This window comes from Pseudopodoces humilis, chromosome 15 (genome assembly GCF_049639895.1).
Source record: "Pseudopodoces humilis isolate 2021_Gansu_Grassland_sample_001 chromosome 15, ASM4963989v1, whole genome shotgun sequence".
NCBI lineage: Eukaryota > Metazoa > Chordata > Aves > Passeriformes > Paridae > Pseudopodoces > Pseudopodoces humilis.
Genome location: NC_142214.1, coordinates 10,254,011 through 10,273,137, shown reverse-complemented (window position 1 = coordinate 10,273,137; position 19,127 = coordinate 10,254,011). Strand labels below are relative to the sequence as shown.

The window sequence follows — 19,127 nt, the reverse complement described above, 5'->3', positions numbered from 1 at the left end:
AATGGCTCTGCAGGCGAAGGAGAGTAGGCAGCCCCTGTGTATGGCAATAAAGATAGTTTATAAGTTCTTGAAAGGATTATTTAGTAGTTTTCCTTGTACATACATAAGTAACAATTCTATTCCTGTTAATTTGTGTTATAAAATAATTGCATATATTTTAGATGTAGGGTGATCTTTTTATCTGCAGTGCAGTTCTAGAGTAAGTCTCGAGTCAATGTTTTTGCTAATGTTTAAGCTAAATGAAAGGGTTTCAGAGTGCAGTGGGCACAATTTCACTTCAAACTGGATTGGAAAGGTGAGAAATTTTAGTTGGTCTCATTGCTTTTGTCAACAAATTCCAAGATTTTTGGCAGTCAAGAGCTGAGGGACAACACTGATATAGCATTAGAATCTGTAACACAATATTGAATTTATTCAACTGTTATCCTTTTAATTGCAAGTAATTCCATTAATTGCTGCAGAAATTCATCACCCTAACCTGGCTGAGCTCCAGAAGAAAGTATGGAAACTAATTAAACATTGAGTTTTAAGGCAAAATGGTAAATTGCTCATTAGCCCCCTTGAAATTCTGATTTATTACTAGCAGAATAAAGTAATACTTGACTTCGCAGAAACTGGGTCGTAGCGTTCTTTCATAGTCTCACTGAAGTTGCTATAGTTTAGACATCAATTAATTGGTCATCATTTTTTTGCAGCAGTACACTTGTTTGGTTTAACCTGGCAACTACAGCCTGTGGAAGGGCAGCTGTATGAAAATGGAGTTAGCAAAGGAAATAAAGGAATAGAATCCATGGATACTACTTACTCACCAATCGGTGGAAAAGCTTCGGATAAAACGGAAAAAAAAGGTACGTGTAAATGAGAAGCCAGACGGATAATGAATAGTTAAACATTACTGCTGTTCACATCCTTCATTTTCTACATTTTGACAGTATTTTGAGTTCAGGTTCTTCTTTACTATAATTTTAGAGCAGGTATGAAAACCCATAACCAGATAGGTTCCTTTAGCAGAACTCTCACTGAAATTAGCAACCGGCCCATTAGAAAAGAAGGTTCAGTAGCACAGTGAGGGAAGAGATGAGAGTGTTTGGCTTCTGTCCTAAGACAAGGGAGACCATATTTGCCTTGTTCCCTCTTGTGCAGAGGGCATGATGCTGTGCCTGTCTTGCAGACCAAAGTCAGTCTCAGGCAAAGGGAACCTCTTTGTATTGACAGGTCAGAATGTGCAGAAGAGTAGAAATTCTAATGCTTTTCAAGGCGTCTAATTCTTGAAGGCGTTAGCTAAAGTACAGGGTCCTGTCACATCCCAGCTGACCCAGTCACAGTGAATCAGTTCCCAGGAATCTACCACAGCTTCACAAAATGCCTGAGCCAGTCTGGCAGCTCCCTGCTACCAGGGGCACAGCCCTGCTCTGCCCTCCCACCTCCCTGTGCAGCTTGCTGTGTCCCTGTGCCCACTGCAGGGATTGTCTCCTGCACAACCTGGCCACGTCAGTCCTTCATGGCAGCAGAAAATGGCTTTGTTAAAGAATGCAAATCATCTTCTGCCAAGGAAGTGGCTGAACCAGACCTCTTGAGGTGCCAGAGCTAGGATAGGAAAGGAGTGGACCGTGCAGCGAGGGTGTGAAGCAGAGAAAAGAAACTGTTTGAGATGTGCAATTCCTTCCTCTTAAGTCCTGTCATTCAATGTTGTTAGATCACCTGCTCCAGTACTAGTGGCAGGCTCTGGCCCATGCTTCCCATCGACCATCGTGACAATGCTTTCTGACCATAAAAAGCAGATGGCCTTCCCATTTCTTTTTATGGTACTCAGAAAAAGTGGATGAATCAGATCAAAGTGGATGGGAGTGGAATATGAAACCTAATCTTTCCAATTGTTAAGAGAAAAGTAAAATTGTACTGGTAGCTCTGCAGTGATCAGAGACTTCCAGTGATTTCAAATTTTAGAGCAGAGCAGGGATCTGATTTTGTGTGTTCTGAGTAAGATCCATGGCTGAAAATAGGCAACAAAGCAGAACATGTTACACCAGTCCCTCCAGGAAGAAGATTGTACTGCACATCAATAATCTTGCAAATCAGTGTGGCACAACTGGACAGAGATCATATGAGATAAATGAACAATAGAAATACATGTAAGGAGACGATGTTGTTTTCCATTTCATCCCTTAGAGTGGATTTGTAGTGAGTTGCAGAAAATGTTTTATACACTTTTGTATTTTTGTCCTGGTGCACCATGGAAAATCTCAAACAGTTGTTTTCAACTGCATTAAATCATTTTGCCAATCTATTACAGATTTAATGAAAGCTTTTCCAATGCATTTGGCTTCCAAAGAAGGATGTATAGAAAAAACATCCTAAATATCAAAAATCTTAAAAAATTAGATGGTTGGAAACAGAGAAAAGAATATGCAAGTCAGTAAGACTGAGTGTAGTAGGTAAAAATGCAAACCACCTGCCTCACCCCTGAAAATCCCAGTTTTTAGCCACCAACTCCCCCCAACACTAAAGAACAGAGTCCTGTGATAGCAAAGCCATTTCACTGAGGGCTTATCCAGCAGTTTCAGAGGTCAGTCATAAAGAGACTGACACTGTTCTCTCACTTGTCCCCTTTCACCTTGTGGGGGTAATGTGTAATCCAGAGTTTAAGATAGCAAGGAGTATACACTTGGGAAAACAGAAGAAAAATCATGTGGAATTAGTACATGCATGGTGTGATTCTGGCTGCTCTTTTCTCATTTTCTTTCTTTCCATCACTTTTAATATATATCATTAATTTTATTCCCAGTCCTCGTAACAAATTCTCCATCTAGAAGTGATGAAAAGGAGCACTTGGAAACAGGCAACTCCTTTCCTTACAGCAGGATACCACAGAAGGTTGATGCTTTGCCTGTAGACTTGAAGCCTCTGATGTAATTTCACATGGATAAATAACTGCTGTCAGATACTGTGACCACCTCACATTTTCTCAACTCAATGCAGCAGCACAGAATGCTTTTCCAGACTTTGAGAGCATATATTTTAAACTAATATTTTAATGAAAATTAGGTTTATAAGCCAGCAAGTCAGATTTCTTTAGGAAATTTCAGGAGATTTCTTTGCTTTATGTAACACACTGACCCACAGCTATGAGTTAACATTTTAATATGTAGTAATGTGATTAAAAAGTCAGATATCCTATTGATGCCAGTATTTACCAGGAGAGTACAAGGAAATTGATTGTTTCAGGATCAGTAATAATAAGCATATGAGTATATTTTTGTGGAGGTCATTGGCACCATGCTGTTCAGAGTTTTTCTTTCTTGAAACCAAGAGAAACCTGTGATTAGGAATCTATCTTCTGTTTCAGACTTCTAACGAAACTGTGCTTAGAAAGCATAGCAGAGAATTAATACCCTAGCTGGCAAGATTGGGAGCTGTACAAGGAATTGAATATAGATAATTAAATGATACTTTGTTATACAAAAAAGGTTTTTACAACAAGAGCAGAATTGTATTGCAGCACTGTAATTTTAAAAGCTTATTTTGGACTTTTTCAAGAATGAGCAAGGAAGTACACAAGGATAGTCTGTGAGGAGTGTGTTTTCAGATGCCTTTTTTGTATAGCCAAATACCTGCTTAGTTCAACTAAACACAGAAACAAAGCTAAATTATTTTTCTGTAAAGAAAGCAGAGTGACTCAGTGAATATGAAAATATGCATTTCAGATGTGACTCCTACAACAGCATTTCCATGCTCTGTGGTTGTTTGAAAAATTAGCATTTGAAAGGTAGAGATTCTGCAACTGCATACTGTCAGCAGGAGTAGATAGCATGTGTATTTTCTGGTTAGCATTGTGAACAGCATCATGCAGTTCTCTCCCAAGGGATGAGATATATATACATCTAACTCCATCTGGGGGTTTTTTTATGTTTATATTTAATTATTGCTAAAGCAAAGGTATTTTCAGCTAAATGTGGCAAAATTCCCGAGGTACGTCACAACACTAATTTGATATTCAGCATAATTTGATAACATCAATTAGGGAGAATTCACCCAGGCTGAAGACATAACACTTTTTCTTTTCAACAAGGAAACAGACCTTCTTACTCAAAAATACAAGAAGTAGTTACTGCATGCTAAAGACCTTGAACAGTGACCAATAATGTCTTTAACTCCAAAAATTATACTGTATCCTTGACTTTTTATTTAGTGCTTTACTGTCCTGTAATTGAATCATATTAATTACCATGTGTCAATACCATCAAAAAGTACCATAGTGTTTTACTTAACCCAGGGTAATTGCTTGTAAAGAATCATTAATATTTAATATCTCTAGAGTATTGGAAATAGGGGAGAAGGTTTTTAAATTTACATAAGCCTCCCCTCCCCTCTCCTCTTTTATGGGTTGGGGTGGAAAGCGATCTACTTTCATTGTACAACAGAGAAAGTTTAATTCTCTTTTCAAAACTCAATATTCAAGATTTTTTCCATGAAACAAATTGGGAAGAAGTAGTCTCACCTTGAACATTGTTAAAGTAGCAATTTGAAAATATTTTAACTCACAAACTAACTGGTGTATTTTTAGAGTACTAGATTACAAGTTTCTACTCTAAAAATAGATGTATTTATGTGGTGAGGTGTTATAAGTTAGCCCCTCATTCTTGCTGTGGGTTTGGTGACACAAAGCTGCTGTAAAGCTGGAAGATCTGGTACCTTGAGAATTGCTCCTGCCTTGTAAATTAAATATCTATTCATTAAGAATGCTAAGTACTTCCTACGCTAGTTAAAGCCTATATAAGGTCCCACTGAGGGTCTTTGTTATTAACACACTCAGGCAAAAGCTTTACTACTGCTGTTTTAATTTTCAGGGGTGATTTATAAAATTTCACATATATTATGTTGGATATTTTTATGCATTTATTGTAAAAGATGAGGCTCCAGTCACTTTGCTCCTTATTATTTTTCATTGTGATTATGGAATGAAAGGAAACAGATGTGGCTGCTGAATTCAATCTTCTCTTGAGTTGTCCTCTAACACCACACACTATCCTGCTTTTATTCTAGTTCAGAGTATGGAAATGTCAGTAGAGTCTTAGAAACCTTTAAACGGAATTAACTCAAATGTTAGCAGGATTGGGTCTGTGATTTGCAGCGTGGCACAATGCTGATCACAGACAGGAAGTAAAAAATATAAAGATGATGATATAAGCCAGCAAAGTAAGCCAGCTCCAATTTAGTTTGGCAAAGTCTTCCTTATGCATTCCGTTTCCCTTTCTGTTTCAGTGCTCTCTCACCCATGTGTGAAGTTACATATTGTTTAGATAGATGTCTGCAAATTTATTGTTCAGCATTATGAAATTATGCCAGTTTTGTCTTCAGAGTGCCTTTCCCTGTCCTCGTGCCCCTATTACACTTTCATGAAGAAAGACCAAGCCAGAAGAGATGTTCTTTATTTCTCCAGGACTAGATTAACACTACCATAATAAAACCATTAGGAATGGTGATTAATAGAAATCCAAGCTTTGGACAGGGGCTCTGAACTACCAGATTTGACAGATTTTCTGTCCTCACTAGGGTCCATTTGTGTAGCTTCTGCAATGTCCCTTCAGCAGCTGTCTGAAACATGTGCCAGAGGAATAATTTCCCACTGTCCTCACTCTGTGTATTCACAGTTGAATGTGTTTTGTTTGCATAGTTGATGGGCAAAGACCATCACAGTAGATCAGTACACAGCAGCAGTTCCACCTTTTCATAATCTGTACAGTGTTACAAGATTTCCAGCAAAAAGCATTACAAAAATACCCCATAACACCTGTTGTTGGAAATATATTGTACATGTTCATTTGTGTTTTCCAGCTTGTTGAATAAAAAATGCAGTTATTTGTGTTAGAAGTTGATTTTTGTATATTCCAGTATATCTAAGGCATGTTTATACTTTTCTTCACCCAGTGTAAATACTCAACTGACTATTTGCTTGTTTCTGGAAAATTAGTGTTTCAGAAGGGCCAGGCCATAGACACAGGAGAAGTAGAGATTGGAGCACAAGTTATGCAGACCATCCCACCTGGTTTATTCTGGCGCTTCCAAATTACCATCCATCACCCCATGTACCTGAAATTTAACATTTCACTGGCAAAGGATTCTCTACTGGGAATTTATGGCAGAAGAAACATCCCACCTACTCACACTCAGGTAACTGGAAATTATCCTGATTCTATCACTCTTACATTTTTAAACAGCAGTGGACAGGAGTGTTCACAACACACTTTCAAACCAGAGAGGAAGGAAAGGACTGGCTGTAACCACAGTCTGGTTACCCTTTTCTTTTACTGAGCTCTAGCAATACCTCAGACCGTGCTCTCTCAGAGGAAGGGGCAGTGTTGTACCAGACAGGTCAGCAGCTGTGACTGCAGGGATGTGACTGTCTGGAGGCTGGACACACACTGTCCTGTTGCGTAGATACAGCATCTTCTGTGCAAGGGATGACATTCCATTTCACTTGAAACTGCTTTAATCTTTTTATGAGTCCCTTAAAACAAACAGATTATACAGTCAGTATAAAGAGTTAATAGAAAAGAAAAAAAGCTGTCTCTGGTTTCTAAGATCAAAATTATTTTTGAGTGCTTACTCCTGGGGATTTTGCAAGAGAAAACCTAGTTAAGCAGTCATACGCTATATTGCTTGGTGGTCACGTTGTTTATAATGGACCACTGGAGATCATCTACTCTAACCTCAAATTTTTTTACTAGAGTTTTGATATTAGAAATAAGCACTTTTAGCTGTCACTGACTTTAATTGAATCTGTATCTTCAGTTGAGCTGACAATGAACTTTACTGAAAATCAGAATACCTAAAAAACCTAGAGAAATATATATATATATATTTCTTGAACAAGGATTCATAGGAATCTCTGATGCTTTGAGGTTAACAGGCATTAAAGTTGTCAGCATCAACTTGTATTACTAAAATTAAATATAAATAAAAAGTATATTTAGGTTTTGATATCTGACAGTGATATTAAGGGACAAGGATTTAAAAATCTGGTATAGAAGTGTTGTTCTACAGGTTTTTAATCTGCTCTTGGCATTTGAGATGAATAGCTGCATAGCACAGGCACTACACCTTGGGAATTTTGTAATTACTCCCTTTAGAGAGATGCAATTTTTGGAGTAAACCTACTGTATCTTGTGCAGCAAGTCTGATTTTACCCTGCCATAGCAAACAGCTGTGCCAGTTTTGATGCCATGTTTCTGACCTACAGTAATGCTTTTTATATGTAAACGGAAGCTAAATTGACTAGGTTATGCAATTGCTATCCACATTGGTGAATACTTGGGCAATTCCTCTTAAGATTTTGACTGTTTATTCATGTTTAAAGGAGACATGCAGAATAGATTAATGAATATTTGCTAGGTTGTTAATTTTTACTCATTATTATTTCAGTTTGATTTTGTAAAACTGATGGATGGAAAACAGTTAATTAAACAGGAACCAAAAAACTCAGAGGAGTCTCAGCAAGCTCCCAGGAACCTGATCTTAACTTCACTGCAAGAGACAGGTTTCATCGAGTACATGGATCAAGGAGCTTGGCATATGGCATTCTACAATGATGGAAAGAAAGTAGAGCAAGTGTTTGTACTAACTACAGCTATTGGTAAGAACAATCACAGTATAATTGTTATTCTGATTATTACATTGCAAAGATGTATTTTATGTATTCCAGCTCCTCTTAAGTATTCTCTTAAGTATGTTTTATTCCATCTTTGTTTACTTAACCTCAGTGGAGCAACATTGTGTCTAAGCCAGTATTAGATAAATAGCAACATTTGTATATTAAAAATGGAAGTTATCAAATTAATTAGGTGTGAAGTTACCATGTGTTAAGATTTTTATGTGATATCTTAAATGCTTGAATGATTTCTGGTACTTTTTCAAGTAAAAGAGATATCTGCCCTCTCTACTTATGTGGGCTGTAAATCCTTCAAAAATTATCCAGGCTTTAAGTTCTCATTTCCAGTGTTTTAGTCAGTTGAAAGTTGAAAAATCTTTTGTGGATTTGTTTGTGAGTGTTTGATGGATGGATGTTGTTTTATGCAGTTATTCAAATGCATCATTTTGTTTGGAATACAGAGGACAAATACAGGAGGCAATGTCCTGGTTGCATATGAGATTCCTCCTGCCCTTTGAACATGTATAGGTGGGAAAGTGTTTGCAGATGTAGGTGTTGTGAGTGAGCAGTCCTTGCACATGGGGCTTTTTTGGAATTTAAATTTAGGTAAAGTGTTGTATTTATGACAGTCTCGGTTTGCTGCAAGACTTTAACCACTATACCCTTTAGTTAACCTGTTCTACCATATGTTTAGCAAGATGTCTTTACTAGTAATGGATGTGCCATCTGCTCTTCAGAAGAAGTGGATACTATTTTTATTTCATGGTAAACACCTTGCAGAGCAGGACAGTATGATTCAAATATCAAGGTTCTGAAGGACTTGCATAAAAGAAAAAAAGTAGAAATTGAGATAGAGTTGTTCTGGTGTAACATTTCATATTTGCTCTGTTCAAAAAAGTTAAACTTCTGCAAGAAATATGCCATTATTCGATTCCATCTTAGAAAATAAGATTCAGGCAATTTATGAAGGTTCTTTGCAGATGCTCTACAAAGACCACAAAACCTGGCCAAACTCCAGCCCATCCCAGTATCCAAATTCCTGATCCTTTGTTTTTATTATTGTAAGACAGCAGGGTTTATACACAAGAGTTTAAATAACATTTCATTTAGTAGCATAACTTCTACTCCCCCCTCCCCCCACTAAAAAAAATGAAATTAATTGCCAGAGTTTAATTCATGTTGCTTGTGGTAAAAAAGTTGTCCATCCCTTCTGTGGCCAATAAGCAGAAGAGACTGTGAAAGAGGGAAGTATGTGAGCCACAGTGCAGACAGGAATCCTTGTACTTCATCTTCAGAATGGCTGCAAGAGGATATTTTTGGGAAAAAGTCTGTTCACACTGCTGCAAGAATCTACTGCTGGTGCATTTGAAAATACTGCCAGCTATTATGTTTTCATAACCTGTGTATCTTCTCCTAGTTTTCAAGCATCATAACTTGATTGTTTCTTTGGGGATGTCCACAAAAAAAAAAAAAATTCTTGAGGCATTCTTCTTATTCTAACTCAGACTGGTCTGGAGTCATATTTGACATCTCTGCCAGCAAAGGAATCAGCCAGGACCAGAAACCCTGAGAACAGAGCTTGGATGCATCTCTGCCAAATGCTCCTGTGAACCAGCCTTCATCATTATCTTTTTGATTGTATTTCAAGATGCTCCATGTTAGTTATGTACAAAATTGATTTTTCTTACACTTTACTGAAATTCTGATCAGACTTTCCCAAGAAGGGCAAATTGCATGCAAAAGTCAGCATGCTTCAAGTACTTCTGTTAACCAAATAAAGGGTAACCCAAACTGGACATTGCATTGAAGGGAAGTAACTTCTCAAACCATTCATACTTCATTTCAGGTCAATGTAGGGATCATTTGCCATTTGATTCTAGGAAAACTGAGAGAAGGCAGGCAAATGCACACATAGAGCAATGGAAGAGTTGATAGTGAACAGTATATATAAAGCATTTCTGTGAGAAAAACTTCCTTCTAAAAATGAGCTGGTTTTTTTTAACTTCAAAACAGACATCTGTGTACAGGTTATGGATATATGATGAAAAGATTCATATCAAATGCCTGTTCTTTAGCATAAACTGATAGCCTGAGAGGAATGCATTCAAATAACCATAGGAGATTTTAAGAACCAATCCTTATCTAAGTGCTCATAATTCAGATCAAAGTACACTTATATTAGTTGTTTTTATTAATTGTAGGTTCTGGGTTTTCTTATCTTTCCTCAATTATTTTTTGGGAAAGACATCAAGTTTCCCATTATCCTATAGCCAGAGGTACTTTGCCATATATGTTAGTGGATGTGGTCATTGGGCAGTCACATTCCCTGGCTCCAGAGCCTCTCTCCCATCCAGCAGCTGCATGGGCTGCAGAGTCCTGGAGCTGCTGTGACCGTGACCTACTTCATACAGGATCATCTTAGCTTGAATTTACTTCATATTCTTTATTGGAAATCCATATAAATCAGTGAATCCACTGCATTCCTGTAGAAAATATGTGTTTAAATTTGAACTAGCTAATCCCTGTACAGATAGGAGCCTCTCCTCAGATGTGTGAAGTTAAGTGGCCCAATATACAAAGCTGTTTGATAAAACATGGGAAAGTTTAAGGCCAGAACTGAAGGTGGGTTTTTTCCTTCAAATCTAGTTCTTAGTTCTTTATCACATTAAATTTCATCACTGTACAAAATATTATGGTTTTGTTTATCTGATTGTATAGAAGTGGAAATCCTGCCCTTCTCCAAGGGATTCAATTCACATGGTTCAAATGAGCACCATAGAAGGCAATTTACTCTATAAACAGGTTTCAAACAAATTACTTCAGCAAGAAAAGAAAGTGTTTAAGGTGGACATTTTTCAGCAAATACTAAGGTTCCTGCAGTGCTTTTAATGGTGGTAAATTTTCCATGAACACTTACTTTAAAAGCTTTTTGGTGTAATATAAATGATGCACCTGTTATCTCAAAGCTGTCAAGAAAAAATCTAATAAATATTTGTAAGCTGCTTGAACAGGAATTTTGTTTTATGCTCCCTATGAATGAAAATGGGCTTTTTACTGCTTCTGCACCTATTTGTATTTTGAGATGTGTCCCGCAGAGTGAGGTGAAGATGCCATTCATTTTGATTCAACCAATTTATGTTTTTCTTTGTGCACAATTGCCTAAATAAACAGAAATTCTGGATGACTGCTCTACTAATTGCAATGGGAATGGAGAATGTATCTCAGGCCACTGCCACTGCTTCCCAGGATTCCTTGGTCCTGATTGTGCAAAAGGTAATCTCATATTAACTGACCCATGGTGCATGACAGGGATCATGATTATAGTGTGTGACTGCTGGGCTTGCAAAGATTCAAAGTGATTAAAGGAGATTAAATTCCTTTTTCCAGCCAGATGGCAGATACAGTACAAGCACACATGTGGAAAGTTTCTTTATGCTGTACTTGAGTCAACAAGGATCAACCACTTCTCTCTCCCTGACTTTCAAATTTAATAGGTTCCTCCATCCACCTTTGCATGCTGTCTGTAATTATAAAATACATTTTTTAGTAGGTGTGTTAGCATAGCATAATGTTTTCTGGTATTTAAAAGTCACAAACAGTTTTACTTTGGAGAAAACATAAGTAAATCAAATGCTTCTGTGGTCTTAACATGAATAGGGTGTAGATAAGAAACTTAAAGCAGCTTAGAGGCAGTTTTCCAGCATTAAGGCAAAAAAAAAAAACGTGTTAAGTGAGCTTCTGTTTCAGATATTTCTGTCTGTATTATCCATTATCTGCTGTATGTGATGTCCAGAAATTCTCATGATTTCCCAATGTCTCCTCAAATGTAGGGTTTATTTTTTTAAGGCTTAATTGGCTCAGAAATTGATACTGGATTGTAAAAGTAAGCTTCCACATTGCTGATTTACATATAGATCAGTAATGGCTACAATTCTAATTATATTATGTCTTCTTAGAAGAAAAAGGAAAAAGGCAGGATCTTGCTTCAGTTCACAGGAAAGAAATATTAATCTTACTGAAATTCAGGCATCCCTGCAAATTTTCGGCAGAGGCCAATCAAGGGGAGAGATTTTTTCATCTTCTAAGCTATCCCATTTCTGGTCAAAATTAAGGTATACGAGAGAGCCAGACTGAGGAGACAAGGACACTGTATTACTGCTGCACTACCTAGTTCAAAGATTTCAGTCTGTTACAACCCTTGAACCAAATGAAGAATTGAGGAGCTGGAGTGGAAAAGCAATTTTACAGAATGATAAATGCAATAAATGTTAATCTATGTAAGTATGTAAATATGTTAAAAAGGTCAATCTGCCTTCTTCAGATTCCTGTCCAGTGCTGTGCAGCGGAAATGGAGAATATGAGAAAGGTCACTGTGTGTGTCGAAATGGCTGGAAAGGACCAGAGTGTGATGTTCCAGAAGAGCAGTGTATTGATCCAACCTGCTTTGGCCATGGTACCTGTATCATGGGCGTCTGCATCTGTGTCCCTGGATACAAAGGAGAGATTTGTGAGGAAGGTTTGTGAAGTTTCCTCTCTATAGTCAGGGGTGTTGATTTTTGTCTTTAATTTCCACCTATGGTTTAAGGTAGTTAAAAACTCACAGAGATGTGATCAGCTTTCTGTGAAACAGTACTATTTTGCTCAAAACTACCTTCCTGTCTCACAGAAAGTAATGTTAAGATAGAAAATTTTCAAAAGTAACGGTATTCAGGTCTTGGTAACAGTCCAGTGGACTGATCACATAAAGTTCACATTTTTATTTTAAAAGATAAAATTATTTTTATTTGGCCAAAAGCTCAGGGTAAAGCAGTCAGAAGATCATTTAAACAACATGATGTGGTAGTTTTCCAAAGCAATCAGCTTTTCCCTTTTCCATTCTGTTACAACTTAGATTTTTCTGACAATATAAAGCCAAAAGGGCAGCAAATAGGTTAATTTACCAGAACATATTGTGTAATTCTGTTGTCATATGTCAATTTTACTGGGAGCCTTTGCTCACAGCACTAAACTGGCATCCTCTAAGGCTTGGCTAACAAAAAGTGGGAAATTCTGTGGGAAGAAGCTACTGTATTTTTGCTGGTATGGCAGTGATGTGTCTCTACCCTCATCTATAAACAGAAGCAGTTGTTTCCCTCAGCATGTCTGAGATAGCTCATCAGCTTTGACTTTCTTCCCTTGTGCATAGCCTCAGAAAGCAGAACTCTTCCTTGTGCTTCCCTGATTTGATGATTTTTCACTAGTCCCCTTAGCCTGGAGCTACTGACAGCATACTTTGTGCTTCCTGCAACAGAGATTTTCAGTAATTCTTTTGAGTAGCACACACAAGAGGCTTTTTATGTTGCTTGAATTCTCTAGTCAGAAAAATGTCCAGGATGAATTTGATAGATTTGACATACCTGGAATAGTTTTTAAAGGGAGGATCAAGAGAATGCTTCTGACATAGTCAATTGTTGGTAGTTTCAGAAACCAAGAAAGCCCAAATGGGAAAAAGCAAGTAATATACAGATTTCCTCAGTGAGGCCATGATGCTGAACAAGCCTGTAGATAGTGAGAGGCTGACTGCTGTTTTTAGTTGATTTGTCTCTTGCCATAATGAGATCATGCAAAGTGGTTGGGGGAAGAAAATGACATAAATGTACTCAGACAGCTATTGAAGCTAAGAGTAGGAAAGCATTAAATTTTTCTAATAAGAAACTTATTTAAATTTATTTTTTAAAAAAGGTGAAATTATGTAGAAATACAGAAATATGGTGGATGGAACAAACGCATGTAACCAAGTATGGTGGGTTTTTATTGTAACACTGTGTCCTTGACATGACTGTTCAATTTGTATTGTAAAACATAAGTTGTGCAGTAGTTAGGGAATTCTGTCAGGAATTAAGATTATTTCATTATATGTAAACAAGATTTAGTCTTATAGCAGTGCTCTTAACAGATACAGCAATAGATGTACTGTTCAGGGAGCACCAGTAACTGCATGTACTCATTGCTATGGGGGTCCCTCAAATTTGTCCTGCAAGATTACCATTCCTAAAATGGAGTCACTCTATTAATTTTAAAATATCAGCAAAATAAAGAGGTGTCTCAGGATGAGAGAAAATTGCCATGTATTTTTGTCCTATGCTTAGCAAGATGTGCATTGTCCAGAAACACTGATTCTGTCTCAGAATTACACTGTGCTGTGCACAAGCCTGGAAGGCTGAAAAAGATACAAAATAAATACTGAAATAAGATGTTTAATTGGTGGCAAAGCAGTTCAAAAGATAAAGCTTTACTTCTTTATTTTTAGGTTGAAAGGTCCTATAAACAGGAGGCCATTAATTTCTATGATTGAAGTATTTAGCCTTCCCTTCCTGAAGCAGAAAACATCTCTTCATTCCCATAGCACAGGATACTATTTGTTAAGTTTACAGTTTAATTGTTAAAACAGTACTTGTGCTTACACTTGAGAAATACATAGCAAAATTTTCAGAGTGGCTCTTTTAGATCAGTTTGAAGCATGATATAACCTGGATAGACTTCTGGCTAATTGTTTCCCATGCTCAGACCCCAGAGATCCTTCAGCTCTACAGTCTTCCTGCAGCCTCCAGGGAAGGCTGGCTGCTTTCTGCTTAAAACCTGTCTTGTTAAAGCAGTGCTGGGGCTTTGTGAAAGAATATGTTGTTCCATACAGCACTAACCAGCTTATTTAAATTCCTCTACAGAGCTCCTGAATTTTTCACTAGGAATAGTTTAATCCAAATTGAGAAGAAATTTAGTTCTTTGTTTGCAAATTGTTCATCAGTACATTATGGCTTTTATGAAGCTGTTCATTACCTGCAATTGCACAGCACACATTTTTTATGTGTATGGGAATTTTTTTTTTACAGCTAGCATTGAGTCAGAGATTCACTACTCAATCTTAGGGGATAACCTTTTTTTTTGTAGCAAATTTTCATCTATAGAGATAGCTTTTCACAGGAAGGTGAAAGAATAAATCTTTCTTTTTCCAGATGTAAATAAAACACAGTCCACAAATATCCAAATGGAAGTACAAAGCACAATTACAGAAATAACAATTAATTACTCCAGCTGTTTCCCAGCCCTACTACTGAAGCACAGACTTCACCAACGCAGACCAATCAATCTGTCCTGGGAATCTGTGTTTTAAAAATAAGAGAAAATCCATTACATGATTCATATGACCTCTAACAGTCTAAGTGCTTGCTTTTTTTCTTGTTTTCACTTATCCTTTTGCCCAGAAGTTAACAGACTGATTTTCTCTTGTGTTTGTTAATATTGTTCCAGTTGGGTATTTGCACAAAAAAATCATCAAATTAATCTAAATCCCTGATGTATTTCACTAGTAAATAACTGCAAAGGTGTGAATTTTGTGCTCTAAGTTGTATATTCCCTGCTTTCCAGAGGACTGCCTGGATCCAATGTGCTCTGGCCACGGTGTGTGCGTCCAAGGGGAATGTCACTGCTCCACGGGCTGGGGCGGGGTGAACTGTGAGACAGCGCTGCCCGTGTGCCAGGAGCAGTGCTCAGGGCACGGCACCTTCCTCCTGGACACGGGACTCTGCAGCTGTGAGCCACAGTGGACGGGTCCAGACTGTTCCACAGGTATGATGGACACTTGGCTTTGTCAACATTGCCTATGCTTTCTGCTGGAGTCATGAAAGAATGTAGTTGCTGTTACTGTGCTAATAAGAATTTAAAAAACAAGATGGGGGTGAACCAGGAGTACTGTGGCATGGCACTTCATGGGCTTGTTAGCAGCTGGCTTTCAGTTGCCAAGGATAAGAAATGCATTTTCTCTGTGACAAGAATGTTTCTGCCTGGTGGCGTGACATTGAAAACAGTAGTCCTGCAGGAGGGCAGATGCCTCCTGACTTGCACTGTATGACTAGGCAAGTATGACTCTCACCTGAGCTGCTGAGCACCTGTCAGGGATTGCACCTCATGCAATTGGGGAATCCACAGTTCCGAGAGAGACTGGGAAGATAAATTTTAAAAAAAAAAATCCAAACACAATGATGAGTAAGAAAGCTCTGTCAAAAAAATCTTTAAACAAAAAAGACCATAATTGTCTCACATTAGGATAAAAATTCTCTTCCTCCTTAGAGGACCATGAAGGTTTGATCCCCCTAAACTTGATTAAGAGTTTAAATGGATTTCCTACATGCTTTATACATTTACATTTCATTTTCTTGAAATGAATGCACTCTGCACATTTGGTTCTGTAATGGAGCATGTCATTACCAATGTAGGTGCTACTGTTTTTTCCCCTGTAGAGCCCACAGAGCTAGAATCTCACATGATAAGCAGCACATCCCAGTAGAGAATAGATGCAAGTGACAGATCTGCTGAATACTGTGGAATACAGCCAGTGGTCCAGTTCACCAATTTGTCTTAGAAATCATCATTCAGAAGAGCACTTGGAACAGTATGAATTTCTGCTCCAATCTTTAAAGTGTGTGATTATGATATTTAAGTGGGGACTTATAAAATGTTCCTCTACATGATGAATTTTTAAGTAACAAAATATTTACCTGCTAATAATTTTTGGTATTTGTTACAAGGACCTTGCATTCATTCTACACTCCAAAATTAATGTATGGAGTTTTAGTCTGATACTGTCAGATATGGCACCTGCTTTGATAAGAATTGACTTTTTATTGGTTTTCACCAAAAGCCTAGTTGCTTGCATTTTTATCCTGTATTTTATTTCTTATTGAAAATATTCTCTGAAGCTTAGTATAACAGTAGTATTTCCATTAATGAAACAAATAATTAGGAGAGGTGTTAGCTATGTACTAATTTTTTACTCACAAAATACTGCAAACTAATTCTTTTTTAATACAATGTTATTGTAGCTCATAAAGCAATATTAGTCTCAGATGGGTCTGTTGTGTCAGCTGCATGGGGCAGTTAGATATTAAGTGAGGAATCAAAAGGCTAATAATAACCTCCAAAGCTGCTTTGAACATTTTTGGAAGGAAACCTCTTTACCTTCATCAGAAGAGAAAGTACCTCTCTTCATCCCTACTGTATCCTGAGTTATCAAAGGATGCTTTTACAACTACCAACAGGCAGCAAAGCCAGATGCTTCAGACTTCTTTCAAATATATGTTTCTTCTTAGGTGTTAGACTGGATTGAGGCTGCTCTAGGAAGTACAGTGAGTGTTAGACTGAAGTATAGTTGTTCATTAGTGCCTGAGATGTTCCTCCTAGGATCAGTGATTGCTGTGCATGTTGAAAATAAAGCTTGATTTTAGTGAGTAATGAAAACATCAAATGAATAAGAAGGAAACATAAGAGGACTAACAAGGTCACAATAAACAAGTTGTCACATGTGAATGGAGAAAGTCACAAGGTTCTGTACAATGAAGAGGATGAAATGGGTAAAGCACAGACTGTTTAGAGTCAGACAACAGCAGAGCTTTGCAACTGAGAGACCAGCAGTCTCAGCCTGCCTCAAACACTTGCACTTTGCCATCTCTGTATCACATCATTCTCAGTGCTGTGAAAATTTGCCTTTCTGTAGCACCTTGAAGAATATAGGCTCTTGTCCTGAGGATTTCTGTGTTCCCCAGCAAATTCCAAATACTTTCAAAATACAAGGATACTTTGTATCAAGTTTCATGTGATTTTTAAAATAGAAGTTAGTATATCCTGGCAGACTTAAAAATGGAGAAGGAACAAAGGTTCTAGAATGTTTTTGAATATATTGTTCCAGATACAGTGCGGCCCAACCTGAAGAGGGATGAGCCACCTCTATGATACCTTTCCCTACCTGCCTGTCTCTAGCTCCTCAAATGATATAAACTTCCATTTTAAAAGTGGCAGACTGGGGAAAGACAAGAATTGGTATGGGTGGAAGAGAGATGAAGAGTGACTATGACCCATGCATGTCCTTAAGAATTGCCAATGTTTGAGGGCCCAGCCTGAGCTCTGGAATCATTCATGGATTTTTTCAGGCTGGAAAAGACCGTGTTGTTCATGTTGTTGGATTTTCTGTAGAACATTACCAAAAAATAACAATCATCCTTCAGTTTTTGCTTGACACTCATAGTTTCTGTTTAGTTTATTGAAAGTGAAGCTTCATACAAAGACTTGAAAAAGAAGGGTAATCTACCATTTCCTAGATAAATTGTTTCAATTATGTCTGGCCCTCTCTGCTAAAAAGTGCCCCTTCCACTCCTAGTTTGAATAACTGCAGTCTTGCTATCATGTTTCTTTCTGTGAGGTGAAAGGCAAATTACTTGAAGTCCTTTCCACTGTCCAGCCTGATCTCTGTTCTGACCTGTGGACTGACATAACTCAGTATCACTGCACCACCTCCAGATACTCCTGCTGTTTCCAAAGTTATTGCTGGACAACTGCCATCCCTTGAGGGCCAGAAAATCCTCTTGCAGAACTCCAAAGCAGCTGTCAGGATATGTTTTCATTGTGTTTAAATTGTTTCTCAATAAAAGCAGCTCAATATGACTTGAAAGTTGTTCAGCCACTTAGTATTGCTAATCCTATACTGCTTGTAGGACACAACTTAGGCTGGCTTTTTGTTCAGCTCTGTTAAGATCCATCCTTTCAATATCCTTAACTGGATATCTGTTTCAGATATATTTGTCATCTTTGTACCCTACAATATTGAACTTCCATGAAAAGTCATTTTCCTTTGTTAGCTTACACTTCAATTTACCTCTCCCAGAGATGACATGGTTTTCATTTATACTTTGCCTTGCTTCTTATTGGCATCTTTGTAAAGGCTCTTCCTATCAACTGACTACAAACATACAGATAATACACCTCTGATTATTCTGCCTTCTTTAGGCAGAATCAACTGAATTTCACCCTGGAGAGATTCTGGCAGATTTGTAGCTACACCAATCAAAACAACATTGCTGTGTCTTTTCTACAGCCATATGATCTCCTGTGATCCAGAGAAGAAATTTTAAAAGTACCTTCTGTCTCTCTTTGGTTTATTATATGGACAAGATCAAAGTGTTCTAACTGTTCTATATGGTTATAGACTGACATGTATTTACCATGAGGGAGATGGATTAGCCTGGTGTGCCAGTTTGCCAACTGGCCTGGATGCTGAGGGTCAAAAAGAAGCCATGGCTTTCACTGCTTCAAAATTACTCCAGTGTCAGAAATCAGAGAAGCCACGTAGAGTTATTCCAGCAGAGTTCTTCCAAGTCCTGTACCTGGGACACAGCTGTTAAAATTCCAGTGGTAAGAATCCCTAGCTTGCAGTCATTATTGAAGTAATACAGTTGATTCTTCCATTCCTACTGGCCTGGGCAGACATTGCTTGCATCCTTTAGCTGTGGTGTAGTCCATGTTGAAATACACAGAGATCCAGCATCTTCTTCTGCACAAACTTCAATTCTTTAGTTGTTTTACTTGCCGTCCGTCGAACGGTCATCTGTCCTGCTTTCTTCAGTATTCTTTGGACTGTGCAAGGGATAAGGGGAGTTAAGTCCATTTTGCC

General features: G+C 37.8%; 1 protein-coding gene across 6 annotated transcripts in view; it reads left to right on the top strand.

Moving 5' to 3' along the window:
- The window catches only part of TENM1 (teneurin transmembrane protein 1), a 313,634-nt gene that overhangs the window by 178,149 nt on the left and 116,358 nt on the right, over window positions 1-19,127 (top strand). For all 6 annotated transcript variants that reach the window (XM_014258759.2, XM_088062503.1, XM_088062504.1 and 3 more), the window contains 6 exons: window positions 696-848; window positions 5,972-6,171; window positions 7,423-7,633; window positions 10,820-10,921; window positions 11,970-12,164; window positions 15,053-15,253. In XM_014258759.2, the coding sequence (XP_014114234.1) occupies window positions 696-848; window positions 5,972-6,171; window positions 7,423-7,633; window positions 10,820-10,921; window positions 11,970-12,164; window positions 15,053-15,253 (1,062 nt within the window). The remainder of the gene's footprint in view (window positions 1-695; window positions 849-5,971; window positions 6,172-7,422; window positions 7,634-10,819; window positions 10,922-11,969; window positions 12,165-15,052; window positions 15,254-19,127) is intronic.